General features: G+C 42.1%; 1 protein-coding gene and 1 long non-coding RNA gene across 3 annotated transcripts in view; one reads left to right on the top strand and one right to left on the bottom strand.

The window, feature by feature from the left end:
- Window positions 1-1,993, bottom strand: part of ME1 (malic enzyme 1) — a 160,772-nt gene extending 158,779 nt beyond the window's left edge. The window contains exon 1 of the mRNA XM_050314435.1: window positions 1,847-1,993. Within this exon, the coding sequence (XP_050170392.1) occupies window positions 1,847-1,951 (105 nt within the window). The 5' untranslated portion in view covers window positions 1,952-1,993. The remainder of the gene's footprint in view (window positions 1-1,846) is intronic.
- Window positions 1,213-19,124, top strand: LOC126639558 (uncharacterized). 2 transcript variants are annotated; one of them, XR_007628836.1, is made up of 2 exons: window positions 1,213-1,892; window positions 17,448-19,124. It is a non-coding gene; the product is annotated as an uncharacterized LOC126639558 (long non-coding RNA). The 2 variants fall into 2 exon arrangements; XR_007628837.1 differs by lacking the exon at window positions 1,213-1,892 and adding an exon at window positions 1,980-2,026.
- Window positions 19,125-19,558: the final 434 nt, after the last annotated feature.

The raw sequence follows: 19,558 nt of genomic DNA, 5'->3' as shown, positions 1-19,558 counted from the left end.
ATTAGGGTGTAATACTTTCACATCCACAAGGAAAAAAAAAAATCACCTGTTTCAGTCAGAAAACTGGATTACCTATTCTTCACCAGACCAGGACCAGATTTTTCAGCTAAGCATTTCTAACACTGAATTCTGTTCACTGGGTAGATGTGGTTGGTGATGAACAACTATTTTTTCCTGCTTCTCTGCTCTATGGTATGTATGTGCTATACTACAGTTTAGAAGGTGTGAAAGTATAAAGCCTAATCCAGGAAGAGCATGGAGCTAACCCACAAAGGTTGCAGGTTTGATTCCCATTCACTTAAGAGCTGGACTTGGTGATCCTTGTGTGCCCCTTCCAACTCAGAGTATTCTGTAAGTCCTACCTACTGTAACTTAAAATTAAGCAAAGCTCTTCCTCTTTAGCGCCTTGTCTGACCCACCCTCAAGGTATAGTGTTCAGAGGCAAGATGTATAATGTGTGAGAGGAAAACAGTAGCAATGAGCCTGTCCCTGACTGCCCTTTATTTTAGAATAAGCTTCATTTTATTTCTTAAAACCAAGTGGGTTTTCTGTTGGGTTGGCCTTCCTGGTTATGCTGAATCAGACTTTTTCTGTGAATATTACAGCTGCTTAAAAGCAACCCAGCTGTAAAAGCAAAACAGCTTTCCTTGGTTTCTTCTTGAGAGTTTTATAGTTCGGTTAATTTTCCTTTAATCTGACCTCAGGAGACCTTCTCAGGCATACACACATACATACACACAGAGACACATAAGAGCCTCTAAGGAAACTTTGTAGTCAAGCACCAAGACTAATAAAAGCACTATTCATCTAACTAATATATGGAGCTTTTAGTGATGAGCCAACCTCTCCAGTAAAACTAGAAACAGGTTTTTTGTCAATTTATTCAACTCAGAAATAAGTAAAATTACTGTATATATATTCTAATGCAGATGTAATGGTACTCTGACTTATACAGCTAATGTGCAAGGTGAAATTTGGGGCTAAGGGTCTGACCAAAGTTTCACGTGCTCGGTGTGGTTTATGATTTACCTTTTTGACTATTTTTCATTTTGGCAGCAAATTCAGAGCTGGTCATGCCAATTTATCTATTATACTATCTGAACTTTGCATCTTTGTAAGTTGCACAAACACTTACTCGGCTTTATTTTTTCCAGATTAGTCTTACAGGTTTAGAAAGTTTTATCGAGCTGAATTACCATTCTTAAGCAAACTGGAGATGTGGCAAAAAGGTTTTGCTGTGCTATGGCATCTCTTAGAAGAGCTAGCTGCATTCGCTGATGCAGAGCAGGGAGGAAACTGCAGTGGCATGTTACAGCTCCAAGAGGAATAGGGGCGATAAAACCCATTTTCCACCTTCCAGGGGAAAAAAGGTTGGACAGCACGAATAGCCGGGTTTGCCCGCAGGAAACGGGATGGGGTATCCGTGGGAAAGAGGACTGGAAAAGAAGGAGGGTACCGGGAAAAAGAGAAGCACGGCAGCAGGAACTCGCATCACAGCGGCTTAACTTTCAGCAGCATCCTCCTCCTCCCCGGGCTGCTGCTCCCCCCTCCCCTCTCCGGAGGACACAGAGGGGATGTTTCCGCGCCCCGGGGCCGGCGGTGCGGGTGAGGACGGGGTGCTGGCCGCCCCCCGCCGCCCCGAGGGAAGAGGAAGCGGCTCCGAGCCCGCAGGAAGTGCCGCTGCCCCGCGCCCGCCGCCCCCGGCCCAGCCCGGCCCGGCCCGGCGGCCGCTGAGCGGGGGCGGCCCGGGCGCTGACAGGTGGCGGCGGCGAGAGGCCTCCGGCTCGGCGGGCAGCGCCCGGCAGGATCGCCCGGCACCCGCGGCACCTGCCCTGCCCGCCCCTACCTTGTTGAGGTGGGGGTCGCGGAGCACCTCGTAGCCCCTCTTCATGGTGAGCTGCAGGGGCCGGCCGGCGTTCTGCCTGCTCTCGGCTGCCTTCCCTGCTTGCATGGCGCGGAGCGGCGGGGCTCGCTGCCGTCAGGTCTCTGCGGGAGCGGAGGCGAAGTGGCGGCTCCTCCTGCCGAGGTGACCGCCCGGCGGGGTGGGATGATCCTGCCGGGAGGGAGGGAGGGAGAGAGGGAGGGGGCAGAGCCACGGCGAGACGCCGCCACCGGGAGAGGGTCACTGGGGCGCCGCTGAGTCACCGGCAGCTCCGCGTATACCCGGGCGGCCGCCCAGGTGCGGGGGGGAGGGGGGGCAGGAGTGCGGACCCGCGGCCCTGCCCGGCCCTGCCCGCGGGTGCAGGGGGTGCGGGCTGCGCTGCCTTTTAGCGCTGCAGAGAGCCGCTCCGGGCCGCCCTGAGGAACAGGCCGGTCTGCGATCACCTGCTGAGGGGGAATCGCAGCCGCGGGTCTCCCTCGTCACGCCGGGTTTGGCGCAGGAGCCGCGGTACCCACGCGGGGAAGCGCCGCGGAGCGCTGTCAGCACCGCGCCGTGACACCGCCCGGCCGCGACCCCGCGCCCCAGCTGAGTCCCCTGGGCGCGGCCACACGCGGGAGCTGGGCCTCTGCGCTCCAACAACAGTCAAGTTTCACTTTCCTTCTGCAATTTAAATGGCCATGAAATCCAATCTTTCCCGAAGGGGACGGGCTGCATAGCTTCGTACGGTCAGGAGCAAATGTTTGATGTAATTAGCTGTGTGTTGGCTTCAGCTGTGGTGGTTGAGGTTGTGCCTGGTCAGGATGGAGAGCACTGGAGCAGAGCAGGTGTTCAGCTGGTTTGTACTGCTAGCCCTAACATTTGTTTGCAATATGTTCTGAAATTCTTTGCATACAACCCCTTGTGTACGGTATGACTGTGGCCTTATTCCTCTATATTCATGTATGTAAGCAAAGATAATTTCCATACGAATGCCATAGTCCTTGTGGATAAATTATGCTTCATGAAATGCGTGACTAGAAGATTAATTTAGAAGGGTTTGGTTTCTGTTGTCAAGTAGCAACAAACAGATCAAAATTTTGTGGCTCTTTCAAGCTTACTCTTCACATTTAATCCATAGGCCTTGTATCTGTATAATTACTTCACATTTTATTAAAAAAAAAAAAAAAAAAAAAAAAGGAAGAAGAAGCTCCCACAGACTCTGGCTTTTCCTGAACTTTCTGTTAAGTAGCTCTTAAAAGTTTATTTGCAGTTAGCTGACAAAGGAAAGTTGGAAGGGTTCCAAGTCTCTATTTCTGGAAACTTGATTTCCAAGTCAGCAGAAAATTCAGTAAATAAACTCCCTTGCTCCATCATATCAGTATTAACGGAAAGCAGTAAACTAAAACTAGGAAGTTTCTTCAAAACTTTAAACCTGGAGCCTTTCTGACTAAATATCCAACCTTCCTTGGATTTGTCTGGATAGCTAAATACCTGCTCACCCACCCAAGTCCTAATTATTACTGTCAATAGGTATCAGGGATACGGGGGTAGCATTGCAGGTCTTTCTCAGTTACAAAATTCAAAAGCAACATAGAAACATCTTTTTTCTTTTCCTTGTGGCTACACTGAAACCATGCTGATAGAATGCTAACCTGATGCAATATTTTATCTTCATGTTGCAACACTGTCTATAAAAAAATCTCTTTGATTTATGCCAAAAGTCACTGCAATCACTGTGAGTACCTGCTCAGAGGTCTGACCCGTGCTAAGCACTTGTCCTGACTTGCCCTGCACTTGTTACAAAAGGGATGTAATGAAACAGATAATTAAAGTGAAGTTCACTGGGATATATACATATTTTTTATGTAATCAGGCTTCAGAAACCGTTTACTATTGTGCTTTAAGTACAAATTTACTTCTCCTTCCTACAAATACAATTTATTTCTCTTTGTTATGTTCAAACACTAATAAAAACTAAATCATAACTATCTGTTGAGATAAATGAGTTGTGAGAATGGCAGCAGACCTTTTCAGCTCAAAAGGAAGACCAAAAAACCAAGAAAAAGTAGTGTCTCCTGTCACCTGTAGAATCTTCCACTTAAGGCTCGGAACATTCTACCACGTAATGGGATTAGTACAGATTTATTTGTCTGAGTCTGCTGCTAGTGATTGCTTTTCTTCCTAGTCTTTATACCCTCCTGCAAATTTTGTTGAGCATTTGTATTGCATTTGCAGAGAATCTCTGAGCAAGAGAAATTTTAAAATGGCTCTTCCAGGACCTCACAATATTTTAACTGCAATAATAGTTCAAAATAGTCCAAAGGGGTAATGTTCATCGGTTACATATGCAGTCACAGGTCTCCAAAAGAGGACTGCATTGCATAATAAGGCTGTATTACAGGACTATAAATAAATCTTTTGTGAGTGGCCGAATTATTTGTAATGGCTGCGTACCTGATACAGGTATTTTTGTAAATGTTAGCCCACATTCAAATTATTAGTGAGCATCATGCATTATCGACGTGTTTCTGACAGAAAATACAGTGGCTTTGCTCTTCTGGCAGGCACCTAATTCTTTTTCTCAAATGGTTTCTATATACTGCACTTTAAAAAATCCTACTCATGATGTTTCGTAAGTACCTATGATTTCCTCCCACCCCCGTACTTCTTGTCTCTCTCAAATCTCCTCAGATGTACTAAAGATATATGAAAAGCTCTACTTGAAATAGTCCTAGGCTCTACTTGAAATAGTCCTAGGAAAAGACTAGAAGGAACACTTACGGTGTGATTTAACCCCAGCCAGCAACTAAGTACTATACAGCTGCTCACTCGCTCCCTGCTCTCCCCTGCATTGGTGGGGTGGGAAGGAGAATTGGGAAAAGGTAAAACCCAGGGGCTGAGATAAAAAAGACTGATAATCAAAGTAAAGTAAAATATAATCTTCCAATAGTAATTAAAAGGGAGGTAACAAAAAGAGAGGGATAAAGCCCAGAAAAAAACAAGCGGTACACAAGACAATTGCTCACCACTTACTGAACAAAGCCCAGCCTGTTCCTGAGCAGCACTCAGCTCCTCCCAGTATATACTGGACATGACATTTTATGGTATAGAATATCCCGTTGGCCAGCTCAGGACAGCTGTCCTGGCCATGCTCCCTCAGGGCTTTTTGTGTGTCTCCTTGTTGGCAGAGTATAAGAAAAAGAAAAATCCTTGACTTAGGGCAAGGACTGCAGAGCAACAACTGAAACATCAGTGTGTTATCAGCATAATTCTCCTGCTAAATCCAAAATGCAGCACTGTACCAGCTACTAGGAAGAAAATTAACTCCATCTCAGCCAAAACCAGGACAACTGGTCATCAAGTGTACCTTTGTATCTCAACCTAGTGTTAAAAAGCTTCAATAAATGAGACTTGACAACCTGCTTTGACAAGCCAATAGTAGGGAGAGGTAAGTACAGGAAAGTATATTTCTTTATTCCTGAAGTAGTTAATTAAGATTATTCACTCTGTTTAAATATTTAAGAACAGAACTTGGGAAATAACCTTCTGTTAGGCTATGGCTGATCAGAGGATGTGGACTCCCTTGAACCACTTTTGAGTTTAGGAGCTCCATATCCTGCTGTGACACTGGGGAGGAATTAGCTTCCAGGGCTACCAGTTTAGAAGAAAAGAAAGGGACCTCCTATGTCCTGATGTAAACATCCAATTAACTACTTTTTCTATGGTGGCTATCATGTCTGACTCACCCCAACAAGAACTGTAGTGGATCTATTACCAACTGATGGTAACTGCTGGGTGCTCACTGTGGATCATGGTACTCCAGCCAAGACTTCATCAGCCCTAAGTCAACGGAAGCCTTTACTTCCCCTGTTTTATCATTGGCAATTCCCTTCATACCGCTCAGCACAATGTTTGCTTTTTTTGCAGTAGTGCAACATTGTTAACTTCTTCTGGGTTTGTGACCCAATATGACACCATGTCCTTTTCTTCAGGGATAGAGGCTGAATAAGTTCATAGAATCATTTAGGTTGGAAAAGACCTTTAAGATCATTGAGTCCAACTGTTAACCCAGCACTGCCAAGCCCAACACTAAACCATGTCCCTAAGTGACACATCTACACAGCTTTTAAATACCTCCAAGGACAGTGACTGGATAAAGGATGGACATGCTCCTTAGACCTCTTTTTGTCACTAATTTATTTATAAAAACATTTGTTTCTATACATTCGTTTTTTGTGTTATGTTGGCACTATCAAGTCAAATTTCACAAGGACACAAGTTTAGCTTTAAAAAAGGTGAATTGTTTAATTTAAAAACAGAATTGAAGCATTTTTAAAACCTATAACAAACATTTTACAGTGTTAGCAGTCTTGACTTGTGCTTGGTATTTGAAAATGAAGTTCATTTTTTTGATCATTGGGACATATGTTTGTAGTTAGGCTGAAGGAGAGGCAAAAACTAAACAGTATGAGCAATATGAGGTTATGATTTAAGTCTGACTTTTTATTATCTAGAAGTATTGTTTGTAACAAGGTGGATTCAAAAAAATTACTTTAAACTAGACAATGCATAGTAGCTTTAAAATGCCCAAAGTGACCTACTCTGAGGTCACCGCCTGCTCTGCCTGTCCCTGCCCACACTCCCAGGGCTCCCACCCACCCTGGCCATGGTTCAGCACCCCATATCACACTCTCAAGGCCATCTATCACTGCCCCAGTGACACCACAGCCCTGTTTGTGCCTGGCCATGGGACCTGCTGTCCTGGACCTTGACCACCTGCAGGCTGACTTCCCAGTTTGGCTTCAGTGACCTTGTCACTGTGGAGCCACTCAGTGATCACAAGGCTGTATCTGACCCTGGTTACCCTCACTGGGCCTGACCCTGCTTCTCTTCCTCAGCTCAACCTCAGAGAAGCCTCAGCAGTGCCACAGACAAGGACATGGAACTGCCCTCAGCTCTTCCTCCTCCTTTGTGAGTGGTGAGAAGAGCTCTGGCTGGTGAGACCTTGCCTGCCATGCCCACACAGGGAGCCCCTGGCCCCTACCACCACACCCTGGCATGGCAGATGGCTATGGAGAAGGCAGGGCCAGGCTCTTGTCACAGATGAGGAGTGCAGTGCCAAGAGACAGCAGTAGCAAGGCTGCACCCAGAGAATGTCCAGTTGGGCTTAAGCACGGCATTTTCCAGCATAAGGGTGGTGAGCACCAGAGCAGGCTGCCAAGAGGGGTCAGGAGTTTCATGCCTGGAGCTTTTCAAAATTTGACAAGGCCCTGAGCAATCAAGCTTTGAAGTTCAGCTTGTTATGAATAGCAGGCTAAGCCAGATGAACTTCAGATATCCTTTCCGACCTGGACTGTTACATGATTCTGTACACTGCTGAGAATGGTAAATTCTCTGAACATGCAGGCATTTCTACAGGAATTTCATTATAGTCCCAAAAGTCTGTTCCTCCTCATGAATTCACCAACTTTCTTTTAGCTTACTCCTCAATTTCTGTCTCTCGTTCTACTTTGGCATATATCTGTTTGACCAGTGGCATTTTTACTCAGCTGCCTTCATACCCCTCACACTTTTATCCCTTTCTGCTGAGGATTTTATCCTACGTGCCTTAAATTAAACTCTTGAACTTCAACAACTTGTGATAAATATCTTAAGACTTCAGAATTTTGGAATCCAGTGCCAGATTCATAGAGATACTAAAATTATTTCAATATAATACATACATAACATATATAAAAATCAATAAAACAGTAAGAATGCTACCTGCAGTTTCTATTAGTTGACATTACATTGTCCAGGTATCACAGGAAAAGAACCATACCTGGCTTATACATGTTGTTGGATGTGTTGGATCACTGTGAGAGAATGTCCATACATATAGGGTACCATTAGGAACTTCCATCAGTTCTGTGGCTGGTCACCAGTGGTATTCCCCAGGGGTCAGCACTGGGCCCAGTCCTGTTTAACATCTTTATCAATGATTTAGATGAGGGGATTGAGTCCACCATTAGCAAATTTGCAGATGACACCTAGTTGGGAGGGAGTGTCTACCTGCTGGAAGGCAGGAGGGCTCTGCAGAGGGACCTGTGTAGGCTGGAGAGTTGGGCTGATTCCAACAGGATGAGGTTCCACAAGGCCAAGTGCCAGGTCCTGCACTTTGGCCACAACAACCCCTGCAGCGCTACAGGCTGGGCACAGAGTGGCTGGAGAGCAGTCAGGGGGAAAGGGATCTGGGGGTGCTGATTGACAGGAGGCTGAACATGAGCCAGCAGTGTGCCCAGGTGGCCAAAAAGGCCAATGGCATCCTGGCCTGCATCAAGAACAGTGTGGCCAGCAGGAGCAGGGAAGTGATCCTTCCCCTGTACTCAGCACTGGTGAGGCCACACCTGGAGTATTGTGTTCAGTTCTGGGCCCCTCAGTTCAGGAAGGATATTGAGGTGCTGGAGCAGGTCCAGAGAAGAGCAACCAGGCTGATGAAGGGACTTGAGCACAAGTCCTATGAGGAGAGGCTGAGGGAGCTGGGGTTGTTTAGCCTGGAGAAGAGAAGGCTCAGGGGAGACCTCATCACTCTCTACAACTCCCTGAAAGGAGGTTGTAGCCAGGTGGGGGTTGGTCTCTTCTCCCAGGCAATCAGCAGTAGGACAAGAGGGCACGGGCTTAAGCTCTGCCAGGGGAGGTTTAGGTTGGATATTAGAAAGAAGTTCTTTACAGAGAATGATCAGGCACTGGAATGGCCTGCCCGGAGAGGTGGTGGATTCACCATCCCTGGAGGTTTTTAAGATGAGGCTGGATGTGGCACTGAGTGCCATGATCTGGTAATCACAGTGGGATTGGATCAAGGGTTGGACTTGATGATCTCGGAGGTCTCTTCCAACCCAATTAATTCTATGATTCTATGATCAGGAACTTCCATCAGTTCACAAGTCAGATGTAAATTCAGGAGAGACACATAGAAATAGTTGCATGCCTACGTAGCCAGTCATTTGTGCTTCATAGCATGCCTGGGATAGAATGAGAATTTATTTCTCCCACATCTCAGTGTTAACATTTTGACTTGAAGACCATGTATTTATTTGTTATTACTGTAAATCTAGCACAAGGCAAATAAAATATGTATGCCACAGTGCATCATGATCTCAGAAGATATTCTGGCTGCATTTATGATTCAAGGAGATTAAATAATGCTCAAAATAAGCATCCTACCTTTTTTTCAGTGTTTGTCCAAATAGTGCAGTTTCCTAAGAATTTTTCCATTTCTACAAAAAAAAAAAATTCACTTTTTGTCTCTTAATTCCACAAGAACAGAGCCATTGTGAGCAATAATAGTGCTAATAATAGTGCCTCTATTTTGAATATACAGATATTTTGGAGTGACTTAAATGACCTATATAAAGGCATGAAAAATCGCATTCCTTCTCTTCAAACAATACAAAATGTTTCAAGCTAATCTTCCTTGAAATATCCTTTTAAAATTAATTTCCTGATTTGGCTGGTGATGAGGAATGTAAAATACTTCTAGATTCCCAAGCCTGCTTATCTGAAGGATAGGAAATCTTGATAGTGCTATCTTTTCATCACTAATGCAAATACCTATATTTAACACTGCACATAGTTTTAGAAATTTAGATGTGCACACTTATTTCCATCTCAAATATTTTAGAGATATTGTGTGGAGAATGTTTCAGATTACTAGAATTAAAAATTTTTAGACTGCTGAACTGTCTCAGAAAAAATTTTTCTTGGCTTTCTTTTAGTTGCACTAACAATGAATTCAGAGCTGAAGATTATTCAGTGCCAAAATTAAATTACTATGACTTTGTGGAATGATTTCTATCTTAATACTGGGAGTTCACTGTCTTGCTAGGAATAATAGGATTTAGAAAAACACCCCAAATAGCATTTTTACTTGAGTTACTCTATCAGATCTATGTTCCAGCAATAAGAGTGGAAAATCTGCAAGACTCCTTCTATTGTTTATAAAAAGAGGATGAATTATTTCAGCTCTGCCAATTACAGACATAATTTCAAACAACTTCAGCACCTTTAGGATAATTTTGGAATAGTATTTGTGAGTGCACTTCCATTGTTTGCTTCCATGATTATGTCTGGCACACTAATTTTAACAATTTAGCAACAGACAAAGCATGCTCAGAAATTTTTCTCTTTTAAATGCTTCCTTTCGTATACACTGGAGCCTGTGAAGGGCTTTTTCTTTTCCACGTGCTAATTACCATAAATATTATTGAAGATTGTTCTACAAACTCTGTTTTGTTTTCCAAATCATTAGCAATGTTAAAAACAAACCTTCTGACAAAAATGTTGGCAGAAGCTCAAAGACAATTCCTAGTTCATCAGAAGCCCTTGCTTATGCAAAGGCAGCTGTATGGAGTCCTTTACGTGCAGTGCACTTGCCAAAGCACGTGAGGCTTAGTGCATGACATTCCAGCCGTGTTTAGTTTTTTTATGTGCAAATCATTTAGACAAGACCAATTAAACGTTAAAATCAGCTGAATCAGCAGGGAAGAAGGATGAGGCAGTACTTTTTGAGGTAAAGAATTGCTACCACTCTGCTTTAATAGGACTCTGTACAGACCAGGCACAAGGAATCATGGGAATCAATGGTTATGATGCTTGGTTTGTAAATATCTGCAAAAGGCGTAGGCAGCTTCAGCATGAGTACAAAATGCAAAGGAAAAAATAATAATAATAGGACCATAGAGTGGTTTGAGTTGGAAGGGACCTTAAAGATCATCTAATTTCAAGCCCCTGCCAAGGGCAAGAACAGCTTCCACTAGACCAGGCTGCTCAAAGTCCCATCCAATCTGGCCTTGAACACTTCCGGGGATGGGACATCTGCAACTTCTCTGGACAACCTATTTCAGTGTCTCACCACCCTCATAATGAAAAACTTCTTCCTAATATCTAACCTAAACTTGAGAGAGTACAGTCTAAAGACAATCCTCCTTTTCCTATTACTACATGCCCTTGTGAAAAGTCCCTCTCCATCTTCCTTGTAGGTCCCCTTTAGGTACTGGAAGGATGCTATAAGGTTGCCCCAGAGCCTTCTCTTTTCCAGAATAAACAAACCCAACTCTTTCAGACTGTCTTCTCAGTGAAGGCACTCCAGCCCTCTGATTATCTTCATGACCCTCCTCCCAAGCCTGTCCAGGCCCCTTCAGATGGCATTCCTTCTCTCCAGCATGTGGACTGCACCACACAGCGTGCACTCAATTCCATTGTTTATCATTTTACCAAGCTTAGTAACTAAAGAGAACACTTGAGTAAGGGCTCATGAGTTCACACTTCACTAGAGCATAAAGAAGAGCATTTCTCTCCAACCACTGTTAAGGTGATTCTCACCCTCAGGATTAGTCAAGTAGTAAGGGCCAATGTCCCATGAATTAATTTACTTACAGATCTATTCACCCTGTCATCCAAAGGATCCTTCTATATAGCTCTATAGAGGCCCTCAAAGGTCTGGATACTACAGCTTTAATGTAGTTGTTCCACATACTGTAAATTCTTAATATGAAGCTAACAAGCATCTAACAATGACTCCTACACAGGTAAAAATATCTTCCCATACCAAAAACCGAAAAGGATGCTGTGTTTCTAGGACAGTATTTTGAAGATGAACCTCGTCATTTTGAGTTTTGACAATATTTTCCAAATAGCATTGTGTGTTTTTACAAAGTTAAAATTATTTCCTCTGAGCCTAATTTTTAAAAATATCTAATGTTATTTTCTGTTGTGCCAAAGAAAGGAAATAACAGAGACTTTGTTTAAACAGCAAATTTTCTCATTTAAAATGCACAAGATAATTCACCACTACTGTGCAGTTACAGGACAACTATGACAGGGTTTCAGAAATAATGTGGCGTTGTTGCCTGTGCATAGCAATTAGTTAGTGGCCTAGTTCAGCTGAGAGTTTCAGTGTCTTATAAAATGTCCAAAGAATAGCTGTCCTAGTTAACATAATTGACTGCAAGGGACAGCTGAAGGGCACAGTTTATTTATTTCAGGAAACATTACCCAAAAATTAAATAAATTTGGGCTATAAACAATTTCTATGGAAAAATATGAGTAAATGGGAAACTCTAGGTAGAGTATATGGAGTGGACGGATAAAAACATTACTCCACGGCACTAGATATCTTACTTGGCAAATGATCAGGTGTCTTCTTCCTTAAGGTTGTGAGCTGGTTTATTGATTCATACTTACAAGAAGAGATATTCTGAAGAAAAACATTACTCAAAATATCTTTGAGTGTTTATATAAAATAAATATATAAATAAATAGAGCTACATACCACTACTTGTTATTTTATCCTACCATTATTGCTTGTAGAATCCTCATAACTCTTTAATGAATGTTCACACTGTGAGTTTCCCATATGACATTTCCCCAAACCTCCAAATGTCATTAAAAACAGAATGTTCTTGATTTGCAATAAATCCCCACTCCACCTATATAGCCCATGCAGTCTGTGCTGCAACATGCCTCAGAAGGAAGGCATTACTAGGGGAAGGAGAACAGCTACAATGGCTCAGTGGCCTCTTTCCTAAGTGGTCTTAAGTAAATTAGAGTAATCCATTGTGTATGCATAATATTTGGATTAAATATTATCTGCCATTTTGTTATCCACTCACTTGCTATTGCAAGGACTTATGAAACTGCCTCCCTCCTGCAGCTGTAAGCATACAGTGAGACTGTGTTTTGTCAAGCTCTGTTTGGCAAAGAAAACAAGTTTCATGAGTCAGAAAAGACAAGACTTTCTCAAAGTACTGGTATCGTGTGTCTTTTCTGTAGTTCTTGGAATAGTTCTCACAAACTTGCCCTGATGGGGAACAAATGCTGCAGGTGACGTTTGTGATAACTGAACTAAGGGTACAAGTATAATCCTTGTTCCCTATGAAGTGTGAGATCCTCATTCTCTGAAAACCAGTGCTTGTTCTACTTCTGATGCCCATAATCTTCATTCAAACCACAGAAACTCCATTGTCGCAACTGTTTTAATGGTTGGTTGGCCAACACTAACCAGGACTGCAGGGCATGTGTACAGTGTGCACATGGCTGTGCTGTGGAGAAAGATGGCAATTTACCTCTGCACTGCTCAGCTGCTCATCTGTATGAATCAACTTGGCATTAAAAAGCATAACAGTGATCCTACTGTACCGTGCTAATTCTGTGTGCTAGAAGCACTGGTCTACAGAGAGGCAATTATGCATTTATTGTGGCTGTCCATGAAGTGGTTATCATATTCAAGCCCTGTATGCTGCAGTCTCACTAGATGCTCATCCTGCCATAAATTAATAAACAGGAATAGATCACAACAGTTTGCTAGTTGATGCCCTAGCAGAAGTTGAAAGAAGCAAATAGAAAACAGAACATAAAGAGTTTTGAAAAACACCTTCAAATACATCTGCGTGAAAGATGAGGAAAGGTAACAGGCTTCTAGCAATGCAGACCTGTCCCAAAGCAAATCGAGTTAGTGTGATATAATGAATGTGGGCTATATTTCCAGAAATCATAGTGTAGTTGAAGTGCCCTTGGCATAAGTTTTAGTATCTTTTTATCTTTAGTAATGCAGACTGCAGGTGGTGGATTTGGACATGAGGAAACCAAAAGGGGATATAGGTGGTACTATTAGCATATGTTAAAGAGAAATGACAGTATTCTTTGTCACATGAAATAGTGCTTCTCCCTCATGACAGATCTTGTCTCTTAAAACAGTCATCTAAAGGTGGTGGGCTTTTTTTTCCTTTTGTTACTAGAATAACTCATAATTAAAAAGAAAAAAATTAAATGCTTCCAGTGCAAGAGTCCCCAAATTTATTTTTTTCACTGTGTGATGTAGCTACAACATTAATTAGTGAAATTCAGGTGGAATGAAAAGAAGTTTTGCTGAAGACAGCATAGTGCACAAAGTACACATAGTGCATCCATAAAATAGATAACTGAGTAGGCAGCATCTTTCTCTGTAATTCTTGTAACTGACTACGGGTTTTCACTTGAAATATAGGTTTTCATAATGAAATTATACTACATACTTGCTTTTATTTCTCTGACCATGTGCGTCTCAAAACTGAGCTAATTTGGTTTCTTTCTTGCTGAAAATGTATTTATTCCAACTGAGTCAGAATCCAGTGTGCATTCTAGACCCCAGAGGAATTGTTTGTTCTAAGAATCAGCTACGTGGGATGTGCAGTGAGTCCAGACTCAGGCCTTTGAACAAATTGTTCAGCTGAAAGGGGGAGGGTAACTTCCTTGTACTACAAAGTGTCAATTTTCATTTCTCTTTAAATAATATCTCAATTCAAATGGTACATGGTTCTCAGGTCAGAGGTTGGTATATTCAGTTTTAGCTATAAGGTCACGTTATGGCTGGATCCTTAACAGAAGCTGTGAGAAATGTAATCTACCTCTCAGAAGAGCACTGTAATTACTGTGTCCTAACGAGCATGACAATGCAAAGATGCACTGACAGCATATGTTTCAATAACATGTAGCCTTTGCACAACATTTAATCTCCAATATTTTGCAAAGACTAAGTGAATGTCACCTATCTGGAAACGTGTAGCTACATTTTTTTACTTTCATTTTGTAAAGCATTGTACTGATTGTTAAGTAGCCTGAATTTCTCTTGGTTTCCAGAATAAGCCAAGGGCTTTTCTAGAACTGTGCCTTTAAATGATTTAGCAGCTTTCATATACACACAGCTAGTGTATACAAAAAGACATAGTCCCTTCCCCTCTGAGTTTTAAATCTGAGGTCCTCATCCAGCAACATTTCTCTGAGTATTATATTTTTATACATGTGAGAGGTTCACATAAAACTTCCACTGGGAAATATTTACAGAGAGACCACACCTGCTGAGCTTCAGCCTTCTGGCAAGTGCACCATAGAGGCCAAATGGGAATTCATGGAGGAGAAAGGTTGCCTGCATTTAAAAAGGGTGGGAAGCCTCCAAGCTCTGAAGCTATGTGCAAGTTTGTATTTGGATAACCCGATAGCTATGCATATAAATCATCAGGGAAAACTAATGTGCATGTGCAGTATATCAAACATCTTGAGGTCTCAGCCATGACTTTCATATGCACCAAAGTGCACATTCTTTACTGAAGGTTGTATGCAATGAGAAAAAGTTTAAAAAGATACATTTTTGGAATGTATCTGAATGCAGAGACCATTGACTCACTTTCTTTAGTAACTGGGAAGCAATTTTTGTGTTCTGTCAAGGATTTCTAGAGGGATTTGTGAATCAAGCAATCTTGAGACAATGCAAACCAAAATTTAACATTGACATTTGGAAGAAATGAAATGGAAGTGCTATTTCAGCCACAGCCTCAATTTCTAATTTTTTTCCCCAGCCACAATTTTTTTTCATGGAACCTACTCTAATGTGTTTTTAAGAAGCTATGTCATGTTTTACAGATGGAAAACACTACAAATGAAGTATATATCCTTTGTCTTGTTTGTTAATTCCATGCTACAACTTTAAATTTCACATTACTTCTTTCTTATTTTTTCTGATTACAGACATTAATGTCTTTATACTGGCTTTGGCATGGTATGTAGTATTTATGTCCTCAGGTTGTTCCAGTTGTCTTAGTAAGACTGAATGCTCTACAGCTCTTGCCAGCCTTGCAGTGGCAATACAGATTCCTGAACACCATAGGTTTAGTTCAAGGTATAATTAAAAGACTGCATGAAAACTTTAAATCTGCTTTTATATTCAGCTTTTTTTTTTTTTCCCCTCTTAACTGAATCACGTACTGTAACAGCCTGCTCATTTCTAAAGAGCAGTGATCCCATCTCCTGCAGAGGCTGCTCCACTACGAACTCACTCCTGAAAGGTGCTGATTGTTCTGACCCTCATTCACTGAAGTCCTTACATACTTAACTTCCGGACTAAGATCAGTGTCTAATACTTTTCAGGATATATAGTTTTGTTCTAAAAAGGATCATTCATTCTTTGCTCCTGTCAGAGGATAGGTCCTAAATAAAGGAAATAATCTAGCCTTTGGTTAGGACAGAGACTATTACGCTGGAGTGGAGTACCCTAAAGTGAGCTCAACTTACAGTATCCCATCTGCTCTGCTCTAAAATGGTGTCAAGATTATGATAAGATGTATATTTCTGTGTTAAAGTTAAATTAATAACAAAAATAAATTAATAGCAAAAAAAAAATCAAGAAGTTTTAACTTTACTATTATTTCATCAAGCAATAATGAACTGGGAATTTGACCAGTATACTAAAAACATAACCAATAAAGCCTACATTATTTTATAATTAAGCACATAGATATTTGTGAAAAATAGTGAAATAACTGATTCATGTATGTGATTACTAATGTACCAATAAAACTGAAACCTGTTCTTGGAAGATAGTACAACTCAGAGTTAGGACTTAGACAGTAACTTAATGGGTGTACTGAGAGAAGAACAGTAAACTATTTCAAATATACTGGGGCACGTTCTTCAGAAAAGGAAAAATTTTTGATTATTTACACTAATATATAAGGGCCCCCCTTACATAGGCTTGCCTCATTTCAGCCAACTGAAGTAAAGGTCTAAAGCCTGAACCATTTCAGGCAAGTTGCAAAGAGGAAGAGGGGTCTCTTACCTATGTTGCTTACTTACTCTTACTTTCCCTGAAGTCAGGATCTCAAAGTGCTTTCTTGAGGACAACCATAAAACTGTGGCTTTCACTACAGCACCCGTTGCATCGCTGTTGCTCTCAGGAGAACAAATTTATTCTCCACAGCCACACCATCTTGTAAACTGCTGTGACAAGACAAACCTTTCTCATGCCCCAAGAGAGGGAGTGAACTATTTCTGTAAGCACACACTTATTTAATACATATGTACTTAAATAAGAAGGATCATAAAGACATATGTAGTAGATCCACTGATTGTAGTCCCTAAAGCCATGGTTTGATGTGCAGTGGTGCCACCTCAAGTCACTCGCTTCTGTAGCTGTAGATGTTTGTGGAATGTTTTAAAGATACGTTTCTTAAGTTTGTAAAGTAATAAATAATGGCCAGTCTTCGCGAGCGAAGATCCGGGGAAGGTCTTTCCACCTTCCAGCCTGCGCATTGGATTTTTTAGGTGAGACACAGTGTGCGCGGAACTGAGCCCACCCTTTAATCCTAAGGTTCATCTGCCGGGGCCAAGCGAGCTTGGACAGTGGCAGCGAGGTCCTTAGGACGTAGGTGGGTTGCCTTTAAGGGCTAACGAGCCCCACCTGCCCGGGAGTGGCCCTGACCGGGAATCGAACCCGGGTCTCCGCGGTGATAGCGCCGCGCCTTTACCACTAGACCACCAGGGGCTCAAGTTTGTAAAGTAGTTGCATGAGAAAAGCCAGACCAGCAAGAGGGGCTGGAATGAAAAGGAAAAACACTCAAAAAGGATGGAAGTTATTAAGGCATAACATGCTATGTTATGTGTATTGTTTTGTTTCTTAGGAATGGACTTGCATGTATTTACAATACTATTTGCTTACTATTCTGCAGTGAGGACACTTGTCCCTTAACTAATTTCATTCTTGAGTTTCAGCTTTTCTGTGATTTCTTATATTTCCCAGGTGCTGGAGAAGTGATTCCCCTGCAGCCCATTGTGAAGACCATGGTAAGGTTGTCCCCTTGCAGCCCACAGAGGTCCACAGTGGAGCAAATATCCACCATGGAGCAGATATCCCATAGAGGAACTCATTACAGAGCAGGGGAATGCCTGAAGGAGGCTGTGACCCCTTGGGAAGCCCATGCTGGAACATGCTCCTAGCAGGACCTGTGGCCTCATGGAGAGAGGAACCCATGTTGGAGCAGGTTTGCTGGCCCTGTAGGGGACCCATGCTGGGGCAATCTGTTCCTGAAGGGCTGAACCCCCTGGAAGGCACCACACTGGAGCATTTTGTGAAGAACTGCAGCCGGTGGGGAGGAGCCATGTTGGAGAAGTTCATGAAGGACTGTCTCCTGTGGAGGGACTCCACACTGGGCAGAAGACTGTGAGGAGTCCTCCCCCTGAGGAGGAAGGATTGGCAGAAGCATGTGATGCACTGACCACAACCCCCATTGCCCATCTGCCTGCACTGCTGGAGGTGAGGAGGTATAGAATTCGGGAGTGAAGGTGAACCTGGGAAGATGGAGAAGTGGAAGGAAAGTGTTTTTAGATTTGTTCCTATTTTTCATTATACTCCTCTGATTCGATTGGCAATGAATTAAATTTGTTTCCCTAGGTGGAGTCTATTTTTCCCATGACCAGTAATTGCTGAGTGATCTCCCTTGTCCTTATCTTGACACAGGAGCCTTTAGTTTTATTTTCTCTGCTCTGCCCAGGTGAGGAGGGGAGTGATAAAAAAGACTTCTGTGAGCACCTGGTGTCCAGCCAGATTCAACCCACTTCAATCAGTAAGAAGACATTTGGTAGGCGCAATCTTTGGGCATGTGACAAGACAGCATTTGTAATGTTAGCCGAATAATCTGTAGTGATTTAAAATCCTATTGTAGTTTCTGTATCACTAGTTTCATTATTTGATTAAAGTCCAGCAGAGCATTAAGGATTACATTTGACTGAGCATGAATGATTTACAATTAGTTAGAAAAAATAAAGGTATTAAGGAATGTGCCAGGTTAATTTATTTGACAAATGAGTGTAAAGCTACTTACACAAACATTTCAAAAGAGAGAAGCACCTGGTTCATAATGTATTTTGTAGAAGCAATGAAAAAAGTAATTATTGAGAACTGTAAAAACACTGCCAGGAGGTATAGCTAAGATCTAGCTCACTAGGAATGCAGGGGCTGACTTCCACTGCATCTCACAGTTGTGCTGGGTCCCTCCCCTGACTAACCCACTGGGTGACAGTCAGTAAGCTGAGGAATCCACAGGTAGGGAAGATGTAAGCTATACATGGCAGTTAGGGCATGGTTTGGTATCCAGCCTGGGGTTTGTACAAGGGGATAATTGTAATTCATTTGTATTACAGTATCTGCTAAGGCCAAGCTTTTAGTGTTTTCCAGTTTAATGTCAATAATACTACAGTAATGTTGATACCTAGCTTTTTAAAACACTACTCATTTTTAATTTGTTTATGTTGGTGACATTTCTTATTTTACAGCAGTATAGGAAACACCTCGTGGTGACTGATTTAAGCCACTTGCTGTCTGTTTTTACTTGATCGTGATATTGCTTTGTCAACAGGATCAACAGCATAACTTGCAACATTGCAAATGTAAAGAAATAAACTTTTCTAAAAAGTCCAACTGTGAAGATTCATCTCTGTGGGTGTTGTTGGGTTAGGTTGTCACATTCAAGTATTATAAAGCATTTATATGTTCCATATCTATCATTTCACAAAGATATTGTGTTCCACATATCTTCAAAGTCCTAAGTATTTTAGTTAAACTTCTAAACTTTGAAGAAAAGCTAGGCTGGGCATCTGGCCACACTGAAGTGGGATGACAAAGAGGTAATAAGCCTTACAATGATAATATTCAATCATTTCTAGCTTCTGTTAAGGACAGTGTCCTTTTTTTTTGGTCACTTCTTCAGCATAGAGACTATTGCCTCTATAGCTGGGATTTTTTTCCAAATATCTTCTTATCAGGTGAGAAGGACAGGCAGATTATAGGAAAGGTAGTACAAATGGAAAGTATATCGATGCTCATCTGACAAATAAACAAACAAACAAGCCATG

Source organism: Myiozetetes cayanensis, unplaced genomic scaffold (assembly GCF_022539395.1).
Source record: "Myiozetetes cayanensis isolate MyiCay16 unplaced genomic scaffold, myiCay2020 scf2-11, whole genome shotgun sequence".
In the NCBI taxonomy this organism is placed as follows: Eukaryota; Metazoa; Chordata; class Aves; order Passeriformes; family Tyrannidae; genus Myiozetetes; species Myiozetetes cayanensis.
This window is presented reverse-complemented; position numbering and strand designations above follow the sequence as displayed.